We start from the raw sequence: 19,443 nt of genomic DNA, 5'->3' as shown, positions 1-19,443 counted from the left end.
CGTGGAGATAGCAGACACATCTGCGTGGGTGGATGTGCTCGGATGTTTCCAAGGGGTCCACATGCAGAGCAGTTGGCCGGGTGGAGGGTGAAGTCACTGTCAAGTAAAACTCTCATCACAACCACACATGCAGTTACATGAGAAAGGTTTGTTATTATTATTAAGGGAGGGAGGGGGGGTAGGGGGGGGGTACGCGGTCCTATACAATCAGCTATAGTTAAATATGAGCTCCACCAACAACAACATCAAAATAACATCCAAACCCCAAAAGCGGACCATGTTCAGATAGTGGATCTCGGCAACTGTGGCTTTTAGTGAACACAGAGGAGATGAATCACTCAGTGGAAGGGATGGATGATAAATGGATAGATGGATTTTTGTCAACACTTGATGACTGATATAGCCCTTAATCTCTGTAAACATGTGAAAACCAGAGAACACCAGAGGCATAGCAGTTGTTTGGCAATGAGAAAACTATGAATCTCCAGTTCCCTCATGCACAAAGAACCCCATATCCTCCCCACGCCCTTTATTGTGTCAACATGTGGATACAATTAAGTCAAATGCACCTTCGCAAGTAGGTTACAAAGCAATCTCATGTTGGAGTTCACTTTTGTCCTCCAAACACAAAGAAAGAATCACAACTAAAACATAGAAAACAAAACAAAGTTTCAAGCCAGTTAACATCACAGACCACCTGCGAAAAACAGGACGAGCGCAAACTCAAAAATTGGTCTTGACTAACTCCGTCAGTGCCACAACTAACTAAACACACACAGGAATTTAAGATCAACACAAAAAAAATGCGAATAAAACTCTTCATAACAGGACAGTTTCAATCTTGCGGCTTTCGGCGTTTTTGAAACCACATCCTCTCCTCTTGAAGCGAGCGCACGTTGTCAGAATAAGCTCGATGCACAGAAGCACTGCTCCGCTCTGAAGCAACCATGACGAGAACAACACAACTATCGCAGCTGAACAGAAACTACGCAGACACTAATAAGGCAGTAGCACGTTGTGTTGTGTAGTTCCAGACGCCAGACTTTTGCTCTGTAGAGGCAGCTTGAGGTGTGTTGGTCAAAAGAAATGTCTTATATTGCCTCTGCTAATGGGTGTGCAGTCATGCTCACAGTGTAACAGCTCCTCTGAAAAGGTCGTTGTCATGTTAGTTTGGCTTCATATATATAAGCACCTGCTCGACTACACAACACAAAGGGGCCGCTAACGGCATGTTGGATTAGACCCATTTAATGAACATGAAACTAAATCTTCTTTCATTTTGAGCCTTAGGCCGCCATGCATCTCAATTTTCTTTCACTCTCTATTAATATTTTGGTTGCACTCAGTGGCCCTTCTGTATTGTTTTCCACTTGTGCCACTGCAATACCTGAAGAAATTTATCTGGCTTGTATGTAATGGTGGAATTTCCTGGAAAAGTATGATGATTAGCTATATTTTAAGAAGTTTAAACCGCTTATTAAGCCAAGATACGGACTCCAGGACTTTTTTTTAAATATCTTTGATGGGTTTGTACACTGCAACAATGATGAAAGGCAATGAGGAGTGCTTTGTGAGCGTGTGTGGAGCAGACGCACTGACCCGAGTCTACACTGTGCCCATTTTGACACACAGTATCAGAGAGAGTAAAAGATGTTGGACATTGTTTCGAACAAAAATTTTCAAAGAAACATTCACCGACTTGTCAGTTACCGCTCGCCTCTTTTATCTTCAGACAAATCACAAGTTTTTTTTCGCGGCGGTTTTCCCGTCTCAACAAGCAGTCTGACTGCTTTCCTTTTGAATACATACCGTGCCATGTGTTGGGCAAGTGACATGCAACACAGCAGCATGCGGTTAGACACAATAGATTCTGCAGCTGTGCCAACGCTGACTGGATTGCAGAGCAGAGCCTGCGTTCACCTCGACCTCCCCCCGCCGCCAACGGAAAATACCACCGCAAATCCCCTCACGCCGAGAAGAGCGGGGTGGACGGAGAGACAGCAACAGCTTACCAACTACCAGCACAACAGCGTAGCGTGTCTCACACAGTCATGTGTCAATCAAACTTAACCCCACAGTCCATTACTTGACCGCAACATCTGGGTGCAGTTGTTCACTATCATTTTGATGAAAAAAAAAAAAACAGATGAGCAAAGCAAGTAGCTCAGCAACTAAAACATACTTATGAACTCAAATACAAAACACAAAAAAATTCATGCCTCATGCAAAAATACCAGTGCTTTTAATAGTTAATCCACCTCAGTGCTAAGCATGTACTACAACCAGATGCTGCAGCACTATAAAGATACAAAACGCACAAGACTCAACCCGTCCCTACTCCACTCATAGTACGCACCCTCGCAGCGCCCCAACAGGAGCTTTGTTGCAGCCTTTATTGATGCAAAGCTGATTATGAAATTTTAAAAAAGCAAGTCCATCCATTATGAACTATATACTACTATATACTATTTAATGCTGCCACTATACACTCTGACATACAACAGTAACTAAAACACAGAGCCACAAGGCTTATTATTGATTACTAAATGTGTCGCTTCTCTGTTTTAATGCAGTCAGACGCCGAAGTGGGGGCGATGAGGCACACACAATTATTAAATCACTAATCCTTCCTTACAGTCATGCTAAGTGGTGACCACAATATGGATATCAAAGAGAAAGAAAAGGGTTGGGGGAGGGGAGAGACATTTAAAACCTCAAAGACAAAACAGAACTCCTCCTTGAATCCTTCCTCTGCCATTTGTGGGTGAACAGTCTCCCCCACTCTCGATGCAAAAGAATCCCACAGACTTCACACCAGACGCTCATCGCAATGACCTCAGAGCTGACATCATCATGCCATGCAGCTGTGCCCTAGATTTCACAGCACACACACAGCTTTGGGTAAAAAAGAAAGAGTGTGCGCCAGTGGTTCCTGTTGTCAAGAAGTTTGTTTTGGACTCCTCTGCCTCAGTCATGGTGAAGATAGGGGAGAAATGTTGTTGACCGCGTTGGTATGCTCCTCGCTGACCGTCCCGCCGGAGGTAAAATGTCAAATGAAGGGATGGCCAGACATGTTATGACTAAGGATAGTGCCGAGACAGAAACAGAAACATGACCGCAGTGCCCAAGGAGAGTGGAGGAGAGTCAATTCTGGTTTCAGTCACAATCAATTGTTGTCGTCTCACGAACCGTGACACTCTCTAATTTATCACTAACAAAAAAAACAAAAAACATACCAAATGTGTTTGCTGGTTTCTCCACTAAAAGAAAAGCAGAAAAATGAAAAAGCAAAAGTTTGTCCGTTCAATGTTATTCATATTTCCTCGTCAGGAGCCATTAAAGATTAGTTATGATAATCTTAACAGCACTCCTGATTGTTAGTTCAAGGAATTCAAACACAAACAGTCTCTGTGATGATGGTGTGGATGATGATGATGATGATGATGATGATGATGATGATAACAATATCACCCTGCGTGAGGCAGAAAGCCACGCTGGTTGGCTGGTTTAGTTACGCTGATGCTCACACCATGTGATCTCCCGTGCTGGTGCTGGCAGTCTGGCTGGGCAGCTCAGAGGGCGGCTCCTTCGGTCTGAAGGTCTGCCGCTGGTGTCCGGAGCAGCAGTCCTGACCGGTGACCTTGCACATCCGGTGCTCCTCGTCGCTTTCCTCCTCAAGCCCCGAGCCCTCGTCCAGCTGGCAAACGCACACCTCAATCCCGGAGTCGCCAGTTACGTGGCGACGTCGAGTGACGAGCTCCTCATCCTCCTCCTCCTCCTCCTCATCCTCCTCTTCTTCCGCCGCAACCATCATTGAAGCCTCCACATTCTCCTCTGCCAGACATTGTGCTTGGATCGACATCGACACCGCTTCCTGGTCCGATGATGAGCCCGAGGCCCGACTGTCCACCCTCGAGTCGGCCTCGGGCAGGGGTCGTGGCACCGTGGCGTCCGGCTGACTCACTTGAGGGAGGAGGGCTGGAGTAGTCTCAAGGGGGTTTTCAGAGTAAGGAGGAGGTGGTGTCGGGGGGTGACCCACTACCTCTTCATAGTCAGGAAGCTTGCAGTCGTTCCAGAACCCTGAAAGTCCACAAATCAAACAGCTTTAAACAACAATCCTCCCCATAAAAAGGCAGTTGTACACCCATGAAGTGTGACAATATACATTTTTTTTAATTATAAATTAGTCAAATTAATAGAATTGACATTTTTGTAAGCTATAATGGCAAAGAAATTAACTGGTTCCAGCTTCTCAGGTGTTAATATTTGCCGTCTAGTCCTCTATGATACTGACTAATGACTATAATGGCTATAACCATGATGTCGTGAGGGAAGAGCTTCAACAGCAATGATAGAATAGCTGTGTGTGTCTCTGTCTGTGTAGAGTTGTGTTTAATTCTTCACATTAAGTCAAACATGTTCACTGTGGGCCTCAGACTCTGAACAAGAGAACGCCTTGTCCCACTCTGGTTTGTGATATGAGGGAACACAGTATCACTGTCCACTGACCTTAAGGTGGCATCTCTACTATCTGATGCCCTTCTGACAATATACAAATTATCTGCAGAGGAGTATTAGTTCGGGATGAAGATCAGCGCCTCCGATTATAAAAAAAAAAGATACGACTCTCTCTCTTTTCATTCAGGAAAATTAAGAAAACAGCTGCTCCGAGAAGTATATCGAGTGACAAAGATTGTGAGATTCACTGTGCATTGTATTGTACTTTGGGAGGTGGAGATCGGCAATTTCAAAGTCCTGACTCTTATGCGCTGCAAACATCAAGCATGTAGGATTGCGTCAATTTGTGAGATAGGCTAGCAGAGACATCAAAGACAACCATATTGTATAGCAACTACTATAGTCTCCTGAGACATCTCAGGGCAGACTTAGCCGTAATTGAATCTCCCAGCAGGACCATGAGCACATGTTGGAAATAGTTGCTGTAGAAAAGATTTTCTGGGTTTTATGCTTACACCACCACAACTCCTAGTCGGGATTAAACATGCATATTCAACATTTCCGCTAAGAGAGCCCTCCTTATCCAACGGTAAAACTGTTTAACGTCCACATAGCAAACAAAGACTACTCACTCAGATTGAGCGGCGGAGGGGAAATGAAGGAGCTGGAGGCTCCTTGGTAGGCCATGAGGCTGATCTCACGTTGGCGTTGCTCCTGCTGAAGGCGCATCTTAACCCTCCGATGCCGGTAGGCACAGCAGCAGCTCAGCATGATGATGAGGGTCCATACCAACCAGAACCCTATCAGGGGGGGACAGATCCTTAACTCTAGGCAACTTGTGAACCGAGCCAGGCTTCCGCTGACACGAAACAAGGCCAAGGACTATAAGTGCATTTGCATTCAAATGTCATTTTTGACTTTTCTGTATATTTTTTTGTGATAGTGAAACGAATCTGAGAATATCACAACACATATTTAGCAAATCAATGCACATTTTGAGAGATTAAACCTTCATTATCTGAATGAAATGGACAACAGGTTTGAGATACAAACAAAAACATGGGATTCATACGAATAACGAATTGGGGAAAGAAAGAGTAACTTACACCAGAGCTCATAGTAGTAGGTGCAGCATTCTGTCTCTCCGCAGCAGTACCCCATCTCACAGCGGTACTGCTCATTGTTTACCCCGAAACAGAACTCCTTCCCCTTAAATACACACGAGGGGTACACAAAGTTAAAGTCACACGAGGGGTACACAAAGTTAAAGCCAATCACACGAGTAAACAAGAAACCACTTCGCAAGCTGTTGATAGACTGACCTACTTCTCGAATCTATTTAGCCTTGGTATTTTAGTATGTTTGCACGTCCGTGTTAAGTTGCTGTACTGTAACGCTTGTGTATACATAGAAATATTTACATTCAGATATGTTATATTACAGAGGGATGTTGCCAATTATCGAGAACATCCTTTGCTTTTGAGAGTTTCCTGTATCAATAAACCAATGACGTCAATGCTGCTGCCAAACAAGGTCAACACGTCAACAATGTTGCAGATAAAATCAATGCAAATAAAATCAACCTCGTGAATTTACTTCGATTTAAAGTTTAAAACAGTGATTATTGTTGGGGATCAAGCTGGATAAACTGGGGATGACTGCCTGGTACCGGTTAGCAATGGCTAACGTTAATCTTGATACACTTGGTTTTCAAACTGTGAAAATAAGATAATAAAAACGCATTCGTGCATCTCGGAGCTACGACCTAAACATCGTCTAGCAAGTTAGCTGTCGAGATATAAACGAAAACTTTGACTCGGTGACGTCATACGCGAACCGTGCCCAGTTTCCTTTGTGGAGGAGACAAAAAGGATCGCAGAGGGCCTTCCCCCACCCCAGGAGCCGCGGCGTCGAGTGAGAGCGTCAGCCGACCCCGGGAGCGCTGGCGACGGGCTTACCTGCACTAGACAGGTCCCGGTACAAAGAAGACCTACAATGGATCCCAGTGCTTTCTGCGGCATCTTTCCGGGTTGTCGGCCGTTAACACGACGGGAATCATATAGCAGTCGGTCGAATCGTTGACTATCGAGGTTTTAACGAAGGAGGCTGTTGCAGGTTAACTGTTCAGCTTGCCGCACTCGGACATGTTTTTGTTGTTCCTTGACTCAGAAACAGTAGTAAGTAACACGAACCGCCGGCGCCTTTTCAACTCCAGGGGGCGCTGCGTGCGCGCCTGTGAAAACCTCTAATTTCACTTTTACAAATTAAATTCTTCCTGTTCTTTTAATGGCAAATTGCAACCGGAAGAAGCGTTATCGACTTGTAGTTAGTCATGGATCAAAAAGTGAAAACATTCAAGTTACTTAAAAACCGTGCTGCTAAAACAAAAATCGTATTTAATAATGTAATTACTTGTTATGTATTTACAATGTAGCTATCGTTTAGATTAGCACTTATCAACAGTGAAAGGTTCATTCTCAGTTTAGGTTTTCTCGAATCAACTGTCACATGGTAATGAGTCTATGCTGAATACAACTACCGGATGTGCACGTATATGAATAGTTAATAATCTATTAAACAATACATCAATAAAAATCAAGTATGTTCACAGTAAAAGAAAGACCAAATCAAAATGTACAGTAAATGTTGTTATTTTTGTATCTCTTATTTTGCATGGTGCATTTTTTGGTCCTCCGTTGTTTTTAGTTTTCCTGCGGAGCGATGCTGTCACGTTGTTTACGCTGACGTCACAGCAACAAGTTAACAGTTGTTTTACCAACAAGCATGGTTGCAAAGATGTTAATCCACGTAGTCGGAGCAAGCGGCCACAGTCACGACACCTGAAGAAAACATGGTGAGTTATAACGATTCAAAGCCGGGACTTTGGAATCCATTCATTCATTAAATAACTTGGACATTTCAGTTTGTATTTTCATTGGTCATAGTTGTTGTTTCAAGTCAAGACCTGTGTGTTACTGAAAACTGTTACAGCTACAGCTTGCTAGCATTGCATGACAGTGAATGTTGTGTTAAAATGCATATTAGTAGTATAGTTTAGTACGTTGAGACTTTGACAACAAGTAACATTTAATTGAATAGGGCACCTAGTTAGCGAGATAATTGGATAGAAAACTACTGCATTAGTTTTATTTATCACAGTGAAAGAATACCAACAATAGGTGAATACTGACGCTGTCAATGATAATGAGTTGTCACTGAAAAATAGCAATTTGAAAATTGTATTGGTTTCGATGTAAACAATGTTTGATTCTCCCTTTGGGATCATTCCCAACAATACAAATTTAACAGTAGTTAAATATATATATTATAAATGATATGAAGATATCTGGGGAACAGATCAGTAAATATATAAAAAGAAGACAACAAACCACAAATTCCAAAGTTGCAAAATAGATATCTGAAAAATGTGTGCAATGACGTGCTGAAATTATTACTTTAAGGGTCCATTTTTTATGGACAGAAAATTAGTTGAAAATTAGTTGTTTTATAATAATAATAATAATAATAATAATAATAATAATAATAATAATAATAATTTCAACTTATATAGTGCTTTTTAAGATACACAAAGACGCTTTTTACATTTGGCACAGCACATGTCACAGAGTTCAGAGACAACATTGTCATCTTAACAGAGCACACTACAAGATAAATGGCTTGAGCCAAATCCTTCCCCACCACCCTCTAGACACGACTCATCCACTGTCCTCATGCTTAATCTTGGCCAATGAGAGCTTTTGGCCCGATACATAGGTCTCTGCAAACGGCTAACAGCTAAGTCCTCACGCTCTAGAAGAAGGTTCTTGGCGTGAGGTGAGTGTTAAACCTCCTGTACACGCTGCGCATCCTCTGCCAACCCCTGACGCCATGCTGGCCTGCGAGGATTTCTGCTCTACCTGATACAGCTTAGGCCATGTTACAACATAATGAGAAAGTGCAAGCAGGTTTCCCGATGTCATCTTTGAACCCGCTGTTCCAATGAAGTCACAACACCTCTAATATGCACCCAAAGGGCCTGTTGTCCATTCTTCGGCGGCTGAAGCAGACTCCCGAACAGGAGGTGCGCTTACTGTTGCTTGGCTTGGACAATGCTGGAAAGACCACTCTGCTGAAACAGCTGGCAGCAGAAGATATCAGCCACATCACCCCCACACAAGTACAATTATACACACACACACACACATGTTCTCACATTGATACATTTATTAACTGTCACCCGATTTTGTAATCAGGCTTTAATTCACCTGTGTAAAACAATGCATGTCATCTTTCGACAGGGCTTCAATATTAAGAGTGTTCAATCAGCTGGTTTCAAGTTGAATGTTTGGGACATTGGAGGTCAGCGCAAGATCCGCCCCTACTGGAGGAATTATTTTGAGAACACCGATTTACTGGTAGATAGTCTTTGATGTAATTAAACTGGTTGTTCCAATAGCCAGAATTAAATCCATTCAACATCCGTCATCCAAGTTATTAACAATTGTGCTAATATATATATGACTGTGTTGTTTGCAGATCTATGTGATTGACAGCTCGGACAAGAAAAGGTTTGATGAGACAAGCCTGGTGAGATCTCCAATACAGTTTTATTTTAAAGTGCAATGATAAAAATATTTTGTGTGTGATTTATTAAGGAAAATATGCTCATTGTAGGAGTGCAGACTCTTATTCAAACATATCTTCTGATGGAGTTGAGTGCAATTAAAGCCAAAAAGTAAATTTCATAATTCATTTTGTCTCCAATACACATATGTCCCACATATCACGGACAACCCTTGTGTGTCTGTTCCTCCAGGAGCTGTCTGAGCTGCTGGATGAGGACAAGCTCGCTGCTGTCCCACTGCTAATATTTGCCAACAAGCAGGACCTGATGACAGCCACCCCAGCATCTGAGCTGGCAGAGAGTCTCCATCTGCACACCATCCGGGATCGAATGTGGCAGGTCCAGGCCTGCTCAGCAGTCACTTCTGAGGGGGTGCAGGTAAATATCGTGCACACCGTCTGCAAACACAGCAAGGATTGAGACAGCATGGGCTGCAGAGTGGCAATCAGTTTTGAGAACTGACAGGACCAAGCGAACATGTGATTTTCTATTTATTTTTTAGTTAGTTTGATTATATTCAGAGGCAGCAGCGAAAGGTAAGCTAATAAACACAACTTCAGAAGGAATTTAGGATGTACAATAGGACGACAGCTCCACCGACGACAAAATGGTAATATTGTTAATATTGCTTTAAAACGTCCGGTAACACTTTTTTAATATCTGCACGCTATGAAGCATTAAGTATGAGTAAGCACTTAATTCATAATTTATCAAGTATTCTTCCACACTTTAAAAATGATGGATTCCCCATTTGTAAATTAGGTATTATATAATGCTTCTTTGCGTGCAGTTATTATAAAGTGTTTAGTGTTATTGTTGTGAGTCTCTGTAATATTTGGTCGTGTTAGAGGCAGCAGTGGCCTCAATATAACACTTTATCATAACTGAACGCTATGAAGCATTATATACTTCATTTACAAATGGTGAATCCATCATTTATATAAAGTGTGGTACAATGCTTTACAAATGATGAATTAAGTGTTTACTCATACTTAACTAATGTTTCATAGTGTGCAGTTATTATAAAGTGTTACCATCCAGCAGCAACTCTGCAGTTAGGATCTGTTCAGCCTGTGGGTGTAGAACTGAGGACAGGACGTCTCCCGACTCAACCGATACATGCTATTTATAAGATTGTCTGGATTAAAGGTCCCAAGTTAAGCATGTTTCTAACAAGCAAAGAGGCTTTGCTGTTGTGTCTCTACCATATGTAGAAATGGATCCTATGAGAATGTCCTCACCAGCCGCAATAGGAAAACAAGTTGAGTTGTTAAATTGGTTACAGTCCTATCTCCTGACTAATTATAGTGGCATTAAACCCTGTCCTGTAAACATATTTTAAAGCTGTGGCTTACATGGATTACATCTCACTAATTTTAACACCACGAACAAATTGTGTGCTTCTTTACAGGATGGCATGACCTGGGTTTGCAAAAATATAAGGTTTGGAAGGAAATAATTAATAATAAACAACTGCAGTTGCACTTTGTATTTGACTTTTGCTATCAATGACACTAATGTTTTTTGTTTTTTTATTAGAACCACTTTTGTCAGTCTGTCTTCACCTGGCAGAATAAAAACTAAGTATAGGTTTTTAACACAATGATGATAACATCTAAACTGTCAATGCATATCTTGTAATGTATATATTGTAAAAAAGTTTGACTCTGACTTGTTGTGCAGACAGTTATTTTTGTAATGTGGTACTTGGTATGTATACATGAATACAATTTTGTATTTTGTATGCTGGATTCATGATGTCATATGACTGTGAGTCTCTGTATTTAAAGCTAGAGGGCGGCCTTGCGCTAGTGTTGTCTCTCAAAACTAAATGCCTAATTATTAAATCTACTACTTGCCATGGACGTCGTGGCATCCCGTGTCATATTTGATTTGATCATTTGATAATCGCCAATCCTTTCTCCAGTCTATATAGTATGCTCCATTGCTAACCCCAAAGTCTAATCTTGAGGTATAAGGCCATAAACAAGCCAGGCCATCATCATTTATAATATATATAATTCATTTAGGGATGCTTCAACATTTTGCCAATTTACACCTTCACAGAGCTGCTTATGGCCTCACTTCTGTTCTGCTTAGGTCCAGAAAAGATCTGTACCATGAAGAAAATGACCATAAAGCATGGACACTTACAAATGCACACAGGTAACAGACCTCCATGCATCTCTCTTGCATACACAATAAACCCTACAGAAACACCTTGGTCATTCAATTACTCAGCTGCTCACCTTGTTCACCATGATTTACCACAAGGCAATTGCATATTCTGTCTATTCTTTCTGTTTTGTCTTTTGCAGCACTTTTGCCACAAAGCCCACTAATCTGAACTGGCCGAGTGCGCCGCTGTGGTCCTATAGGGCATTTACATACAAACCTTTTCCAGGACTAATAGCTCTCCAATACAATTTGCATTTATATAGCCCCCTTCATACCAACATGATTTGGCGCCTTTACCCATGATAAAAAATAAACCTCCTCCTTTGGCCTTGAGTTACCGCCCTGCTGCCGCTGGTGAGTGTGTTCGTGTGCGTCCCTCTATGTATGTTGGGTTGGTTGATTTTAATATGTCAGAGTTGCTTGATCCTCCGATGGAGACTGAAATAAGTGTGGAATGCCTCACGATGATTCAACGTGGGCTTCGCTCTCGTTTGGTAGTGTGTTATCAGCAATGCAGTGCACTTGAATATTGTTGATACAGCCGTGTCAAACATTTGACCAGGCTCAAGAGCCACAAGCTAAATATTAAGCCACAACAGATTTTCATACCGACCGTTATCCAGTTGAAGCTACTTTCAATTTGCTCGTGCAAATGCATCCAACACTTTTACAAGGCTCTATGGAGCATACACCAAAAGAGAGAAGAGGGAAAAAAAGTAATGAATAAGGAAATGAAACCCTACCATGTGAGACTGAGAATAAAATGCCCCGTCTCTTCCTTTGGAGTGCTTAATCATTAACATCTAATCCGTGTGATTATCGCTCAGCCTGTAAGAAATATACCCAATTACACATAGAAGTACTCTGATAAATCTTTCCAATTTTATCTACCAATAGTGTGTGCATCACATGGCAAACGGTGTGAAGTGCCTTTAAATCCCAAATGAATAAAATTGGATTTAGCAAATAGAAGAGTGGATTGGAGCAACCAGTCCTCGTTACCTCTGGCTCTATCATGAACGAGGTGAGGGGCAGTGAGGCCTGCAAAGGCCATAAATCATGGGACTTTCCCAGCTACTCAGGCCCACACACCGGCCTCCCACACAGGGGAAACGAAGGGCAGAGAGTCTGATTGACTCTCAGGGCCAGAGAGAGAGAGAGAGAAGGGGGGCGAGATCCTGTGACTTAATTAAAGTGTTGTGTGTCTCACACACTGTAACTACAGCTCAGTCACTTTGGTGCTACAGCAGCAGGGTGGGATACATCCTCAACCACACCTCAAGAAACATGCAGAGGTGCTTTTAGGTAGTGTGAAGCTGATGTCATAAAAGAACTACATATTTTGAGACCGGTAGTTAACCAAAGCATGTACATAAACTTTATGTGTCCTCTCATATAGTTGACTCGTGATTCCAATGGTAATGCATCAAAGGTGATTCTGTGATACGATATATTACAAGGCAGACATCTACAATACAAACATGTACTACTGAGGAGAAAAACCTACTCTAAAGATGAAATGCTTCTAAAACAGGATTACATTTTGCATTATTTGAGTGTTTCAGTTCTCCGCTAATTTCACAGGGCCACACACTATGCATGTATGTATTTGAAGTCGACACAGCTAATGTAAATTTAAAAAAATAATTTCTATAAAATAATATCTGTAATAAAAGGGAAATATATGGGTCTAGCATTTCTAATATGAAGATGTGCTGCTTTTCTTTCTCTCATTTGATTTCATTGAAAATCTTTTGGAAGAGAATTTGTGAGGGACATGTTTTCTTTTATATTTAAAAGACCATACAATTATTGCATTAATCAAGAAGATAATGGGCAGATCAATCAATAATAGAAATAATTAGTTCCTTCCAGGATGTATTGATAATGTATCATAATATTGTTAACTCTGCATCAATAATGTCTTGCAAGAGAACAAAGACCACTAAATATTTATTCCACTCATGTTCAACCCAATAAAAAGGGAACCGATTATCTTAACTGTAATGTTAAGGAGCAGATATGGTGGAACAACTGCAGCTGAATCACTCAGAAGCATCTTTACCGTAACAGCAACAGTTTGTCCTCTGCCTGGACTTGTAATGTAAGTGTTCTTCTGCTGCCCCCTCAAATTAAACTCCCATGTACCTTGTAAGCTACAACAACCAAAATGAATCTGGCTCATCCCTCCAGTAACAATTACAGTGTTGAGGAGAGTTTGTCCGGCCAGCACAGCGTCCCTCCTGCCTCATTCCCAGGCCAATCCTTTATGATTAAGCAGATAAGTGCTGGTACTGGATGATAAAACAAACGACAAATGTCCACATTCCTCTCATAGCTCCTTTGATGTGTGTGTGTGTGTGTGTGTGTGTGTGTGTGTGTGTGTGTGTGTGTGTGTGTGTGTGCCTCTCTGGGGCTCTTACCTCTTTAAGCCCCCTTTGCTTTAATCAAACTGCAGAGTCATAAACAGCGAGGGATGGGGACTATAAAAATGATCGGGAGGCTCTATCAGCTGGGGGACGGAGGTTCACACCTCAGAGCGGGTCAGACGCAGAGCGCGAGGGGGTCGGCCCGGTAGGGGGTCCAGGGCTCCGTTTGATGAGACAGGAAGCAGAAAGGGAGCGATGTCAGGGTGAAGCAAGAGCTTGTGTGGTAATGCAGAGACACGCTATCATTTTGACTGACTTGCCATTTAGCTAATTTAGCAGGTAGAGCGCTGGAGGATCGGATTGTGCGTCTGCACTTTTATTTCAGAATTTGTACGATCAAATCTGCAAGTGCATACTTTATGCTTTATGCTTGTGTTTTTTTTTAATGTTCAAAACAGGTGAAAGTGTGATATTCATGATGTAAAGAGAAATTAGTTTGCATTAGGATGATTTCCCATATCTTTTAAAGAAAAAAATCGTTGTACTCACTAATCAACTCCTTGTCACTGCTTTTGTGTTAAAGTAGTTTCTCTACAAATCACTGCAATTGGAAAGCAATCATGTTCAATAGATAATAACATGGCTTAACTGTAAGGGCCATAAATCAATATCTGACTGACAAGTGTCTCACTCTTCGCTATAGCACGAGGTCAGAGGTCATGCTCTTGACCCCTCACCGACCCTTGACTCCAACTGCACTGGGAGGAAATAACACTTTTTCGTCGTCCGAAACGTTCACAGATTGACTGATTGCTCTTATCATTTGACGGATCTGGTCCAATTCTCTTTTCTCTGTTTCTCCCCCACTCTCCTTGTCCCTCCCCGGCACTCATAATAACACTTTTTATCACCTCTCGCTGAAACAGAGACCCAGCGCCATCCGTCATTACAGCGCACACTGACAGCTCCTCACACATGCATGGATTTTTACATTTGACTCAATCCAGGGGCTTACTTTACTGTAACCGATTCAATATTCCTCAAATGAGCCGACCGATCTATATACACGCCACAGTGGATGGGATGATCTATTGCACAGCCTTAATAGATTTCCCAGGCTTCAGAGACTGGCTAGTTTAGGAGACAGGGCATAATTTGTGCAATAAAAACATAATTATTCATTTGACTTGCTTGATAATTTATGTTCTTAGGCATTGCAGCTAAAATGTGTGTGTGTGTGTGTGTGTGTGTGTGTGTGTGTGTGTGTGTGTGTGTGTGTGTGTGTGTGTGTGTGTGTAGTGTGGGCTCAGGATTGGGCAGCACCATATTGATGAATCCATTCTTAAGTTTGTGCTTTCTTAAATTCTTAAATACTACCTTGTTTCAATCTAGTGATTACGAAATTGAGTTAACCACCATTAAATAATAAGTATTTGCAAATTCTGCAACCCCGCCCAATACAAAGCTACATAACTGCCAAGAATAACAGTTGTTGTGGGTTTTACAATATATTTGACCAACCAGACCATCCTTTATTCACGCAGGTCTGAATGTGTTTTGTTTATACGTGCACACACACACATATGTGTGTGTGAGTCGGTAAATTCATGAGATTCAGAGTGACAGGAAGATATCCGTTTAAGATAACGCTAACATAACGTTTAGTCCAATGCTGCCATTGGAACAACATCTTCATCAAGCAACGTCCTTTAAATCCTTCAGGACGAGCCAGCAGAGTTCATGTGGTTAGTTTTTAGAGTGATAGGGGAATATCTTATTAAGCTAATGTTATCTTATTAAGCTGTAAAAATTGTAATCTATGAGAGGTTTTTGTAAGCTTACATCCTTATTAACAGCATTTTGATGATAGTATTCATGGAGGTATTCATGGAGTTAGCTGACGATATTTGGCCATTTAAGCTAACGATGACATCACATTTTCTACTTGTTCACTAGGTATTTGAAATTGTACATCATCATAAAACAGCATTTTGATTAAGTCTTATCAGTCTTATCGTCCATAGCACCTTTTTCACTCGTCTAAACGTGCTAAAGTAGGAAGCTAACATACGTTTCTGAGTTGTTTCAGTTACACAACATATTGCAGTAACAACTGATCTCTATGTGAGAACTAGTTTGTTTGGTTGAACCTTCTTAAAATGTAATGAAAAAAGTAAATAGCTAGAGCCACCAGCTCGAGGACTAGATGTAGTTTAACAAACTGAGAAGACACTCAGAGATATCACAGTAACAACACTAACAGCTTAAGTGTTACCTCATCTTTAAATAAAAATAATCTGTATAGCCTGCGGCAGTATAAATAAATGTCCACGTTTATGTTGCTTAAATAAATTACAGCGGAACAGCGGTGTGTATTTGTGCACAAATCTCTGCACTGTTGTGTCCGACAAACAGTGTGTGTGCGTGTGTGCGTGTGTGTACGTGTGTCATCACAGAGGCAATAGAGAAAAGGGAAATACTGTTTGTTTTTATTTTGTTTATATCTCCCTGCCTTTTATGGCCTACGCCGAAGCTTTGCGAGTGCCAGAGAGGGTAAAAGAGAGGGAGAGAAAGAGAGTATTCTCAATTTCCTTCTAAAAAGAAAATTCATTTGCAGTTGCTAATGTAATGTCACCGTTGTGTTTACTGAGCGTGGATGATGTATAGGGGATGTTGCATTGAGTGAGACTGCTTAATGATGCATAGAATTAAGTCTGTGGCTTTCAGCTGAGCTCCCCTCTCTCTCTCATGCTCTCTCTCTTCCTCCCTCCCCTTCTCTCTCTCACTCTCACTCAGACTCCCCATTCCCTTCCTCCTCTCTTCCCTCCCTTTTACCTCTCTCTTCGTTTAATCCCCACCCTCCTCCTCCTCCTCCTCCTCCTCACCACCACACCAACCTCTCTCTCTTTCCCTCTCAGATGCAGGCTGTCTTGGACTGTTGGCCACACGTTGCTCTGTGCTCCGTTGCCTTACTCCATCAATCACTGCGAAGGGGAGAGGAGAGTGTGAGGAGGGAGGGTGGGAGGAGAAAAAAAAAAGAATAGAAATAAGATATGGTTGGGAAAAAAATGAGCGGGATGAAAACACACACATAGGGTATAGACATCGCACAGTTTTAAAAAGCTGGAGGGAAGGAAGCAAACGAGTGGGAAGAACACCTCTTCCATTTAATGATCTGCTGTGCACGATGGCAGTCCAAATAACATCCTGAAGACTGTGTGAATATGTGCTGTGTGACTGTACGCAATTGTGTTATTACTGGCTCTCACTATGATCGTAAGTGTATTGGGTCCAGGGGACGATGATGATAATGATGATGATCATGATGATGTGATTTTAGTGCTCATGCTAACGATTATTACCTGAGCGAGATGACTATCTGAGTGGGATGAGAGTTGAGTGGGAGGAGTGAGCTGCAAGAGAAAGAATAAAGATGGGTTTGTTTTTAGGATACGTTGGAGATTGGCATTCCTTAATTCATACATCGGGAGGTGATGTGACTGAGATACACCTGTTTCCTTTTGTTGTCCTCATATCAACGTCCGGTGAGGCTACTGCTTAAAACGACTGATTTCCCTGCTTTACAAAAACTGAAATGTTGTTCATAGGAAATAGCTTTGGTTGATTCTGTGTTCACTAAAAAGCAACAACCTGTTATGAAAAGTTGTATTTAAAGGACATCTCTGAGAGTCCATAGATATTCAGATAACAGGGCCGATAGTGGTGAGACAAGTCACCTGTAATGCTAAACGTGAAGTACTGAGTGTATTTTCACATCCTCGATTTAGCCAACAGACAATACCAAAATATGAAGTGTGAGTTCATATTTTTAGGGATAATATTTTTGTGTACAAATACAATTCAACCAATCCCTGTATGAAGCTCTTCCTCCTTTTTAAGAATAGTTAATAATAATATTGCTTTAATCAGGAGACATTCAATTTATATTGGATACTTTTAAAAAAAAGGAAATAAACTATGTATTTATGCAGTTTAATCATAATACTTACATTTTATATACTACTTCTTTTAGTATGATGCTTAAAAATAGGCTCACTTGTTTGTGTCCCTATACTTTAATGTACTTTGGCTGTTTTTCATGGTCTTAGTTCGGCTCATTAGTTCCTCTTTTGGATCATAGTGCTAAAATATATACGGATATTTTGGACAAAAGTGTGCCTCCAACTTTTCGCAACACTTTTGGGGAAATTTATGTTCTGATTCTGTTTCTCCGGGTCCATCGGAAATATTTTTCCAATTTGATGTGGGAGAACTTGAACTTTATCCGTCACCTCTGAGATGAATCTGCACTAATGCTCCTCATGGCTCAATGTGATAATCCTCTCAGTGGAGAAAAAGCAACCATAGCAGCGTATTAATGGTTTCTGAGTGAGATGTCCAACAGACCCAAACAGATACAGGCCTAACATTCAGGTGTTTGATTTGACCAATTGAGACCGCACAGGATCAAAGTTGTCCTGCGACAAAACGCACAAAACCAGCCGTCTGACAGTGTTTTGTTTGCGTGTTGATTTTACAGTTTCTCCCTCACATCCTACCGCTTCACCTCTCTCTCTCTCCCTCTCTCTCACTCACTCCATTGCTCCGTTGTGATCTAGCTGTCCACCCCATTCATCATCCCGCCACTCTCCCTCGCACAGAATTATTATTTCTTTGATGTGTTACTAGTTGAAAACAAATCCATTTTTCTGGCCATCAATTTATCATTTGGAATGGGGAGTCACACTTGAGTTGTAGGGGCAACCCCATTTTCCCAATTCCAACTTGCGCTGTGTGTGTGTGCGTGTTTGTGTGTGTGTGTGTTTTGACGCGGTGCCTGTGTTTGTGTACATGTGTGAGTGTTTATCTCTCCATGTGGAATGCATGTATCATGTTTAGATGAGAGCTTTCTCCACACGTGAGATGCAGGAATCAGAGGTAAATAGGAGTGATGGGAGGAAGCAGTTTGGGAATGTGAGTGAGAGGATGAGAGGAAGGAGTGTGTGTGTGAGAGAGAGAGAGAGAGAGAGAGAGAGAGAGAGAGAGAGAGAGAGAGAGAGAGAGAGAGAGAGAGAGAGAGAGAGAAGAGAGAGAGGGCTTCCCTCTTCCTCCAGTCACCCTCCTTCACCTAACGTCTGTGATAATTTATCACTCCTCCTAGCTTGGCTGACAAACTATTTGCAGGAAAATGAGTTTTTCCGCCACGGATTTGTCCTCTGGGAATAGAAAGGGGAGCTGCTGTGTTTTTATTCCACCACACACACACACACACACACACACCCACACACACGCACGCACATACAGATATATGGTTGTTCTCGCGCACTCGTGCGTGCACACAAACACACACGCACGCACACACAAACACACTAACACACCCACACACACACATGGATTGAGGTCTCCAGTATTTATTGGGGAGAGGGGGAGGTGGTTAAGATAAATGAGGTAAATTAATAGAGTTACTGAGGGAAAAGATCTGCTTCCGCACCAGCAGATCTGCAACTGACACACAAGAGATGAGCACACACACCCACTTCCTCTCCTCCCCCTCACTCGCCCCCCTGTATTCCTCCCTCCTTTACCTGCCAGGCCATCTCTACCTCCCTCTCTCACTTTGCTCCCCGGTCCTCCTGATCCCTCTTTTGCCCTCCTGCAGATGACGAATGTAACACTCAGACAAACAGCGATCAGGGCCATACAGCATAATGTCAGCTTAGATCAACACTGGGGCAAAAGCAAATATCACAGCATCAACACTGCATTACAAGCGCTGTGCCTGTGCGTGTGTGTTTGTGTGTGTGTGCGTCTGTA

At 41.9% G+C, this 19,443-nt stretch overlaps 2 protein-coding genes across 2 annotated transcripts; one reads left to right on the top strand and one right to left on the bottom strand.

The window, feature by feature from the left end:
• Positions 1-175: 175 nt before the first annotated feature.
• Positions 176-6,622, bottom strand: wbp1 (WW domain binding protein 1). The gene is made up of 4 exons (XM_068573799.1): positions 6,417-6,622; positions 5,565-5,667; positions 5,091-5,258; positions 176-4,080 (listed from the first exon to the last, which is right to left on the bottom strand). The coding sequence occupies exons 1-4, from the start codon at positions 6,477-6,479 to the stop codon at positions 3,524-3,526; spliced, it is 891 nt and encodes a 296-aa protein (XP_068429900.1). The 5' UTR covers positions 6,480-6,622; the 3' UTR covers positions 176-3,523.
• A 661-nt stretch (positions 6,623-7,283) lies between these two features.
• LOC137783854 (ADP-ribosylation factor-like protein 3) lies at positions 7,284-10,600 on the top strand. Its single transcript, XM_068574191.1, has 6 exons — positions 7,284-7,312; positions 8,492-8,635; positions 8,757-8,873; positions 8,995-9,045; positions 9,275-9,460; positions 10,494-10,600. Exons 1-6 carry the CDS (start codon positions 7,310-7,312, stop codon positions 10,539-10,541), a joined length of 549 nt encoding a protein of 182 aa, XP_068430292.1. The 5' UTR covers positions 7,284-7,309; the 3' UTR covers positions 10,542-10,600.
• The last annotated feature ends 8,843 nt before the right edge of the window (positions 10,601-19,443 follow it).

This window comes from Clinocottus analis, unplaced genomic scaffold (genome assembly GCF_023055335.1).
Source record: "Clinocottus analis isolate CAN_PGR_092001 unplaced genomic scaffold, fCliAna1.0.p SCAF_13, whole genome shotgun sequence".
Lineage (NCBI taxonomy): Eukaryota > Metazoa > Chordata > Actinopteri > Perciformes > Cottidae > Clinocottus > Clinocottus analis.
Note: the sequence above shows the minus strand (reverse complement) of the source record. Positions and strands in the feature narration are given on the sequence as shown.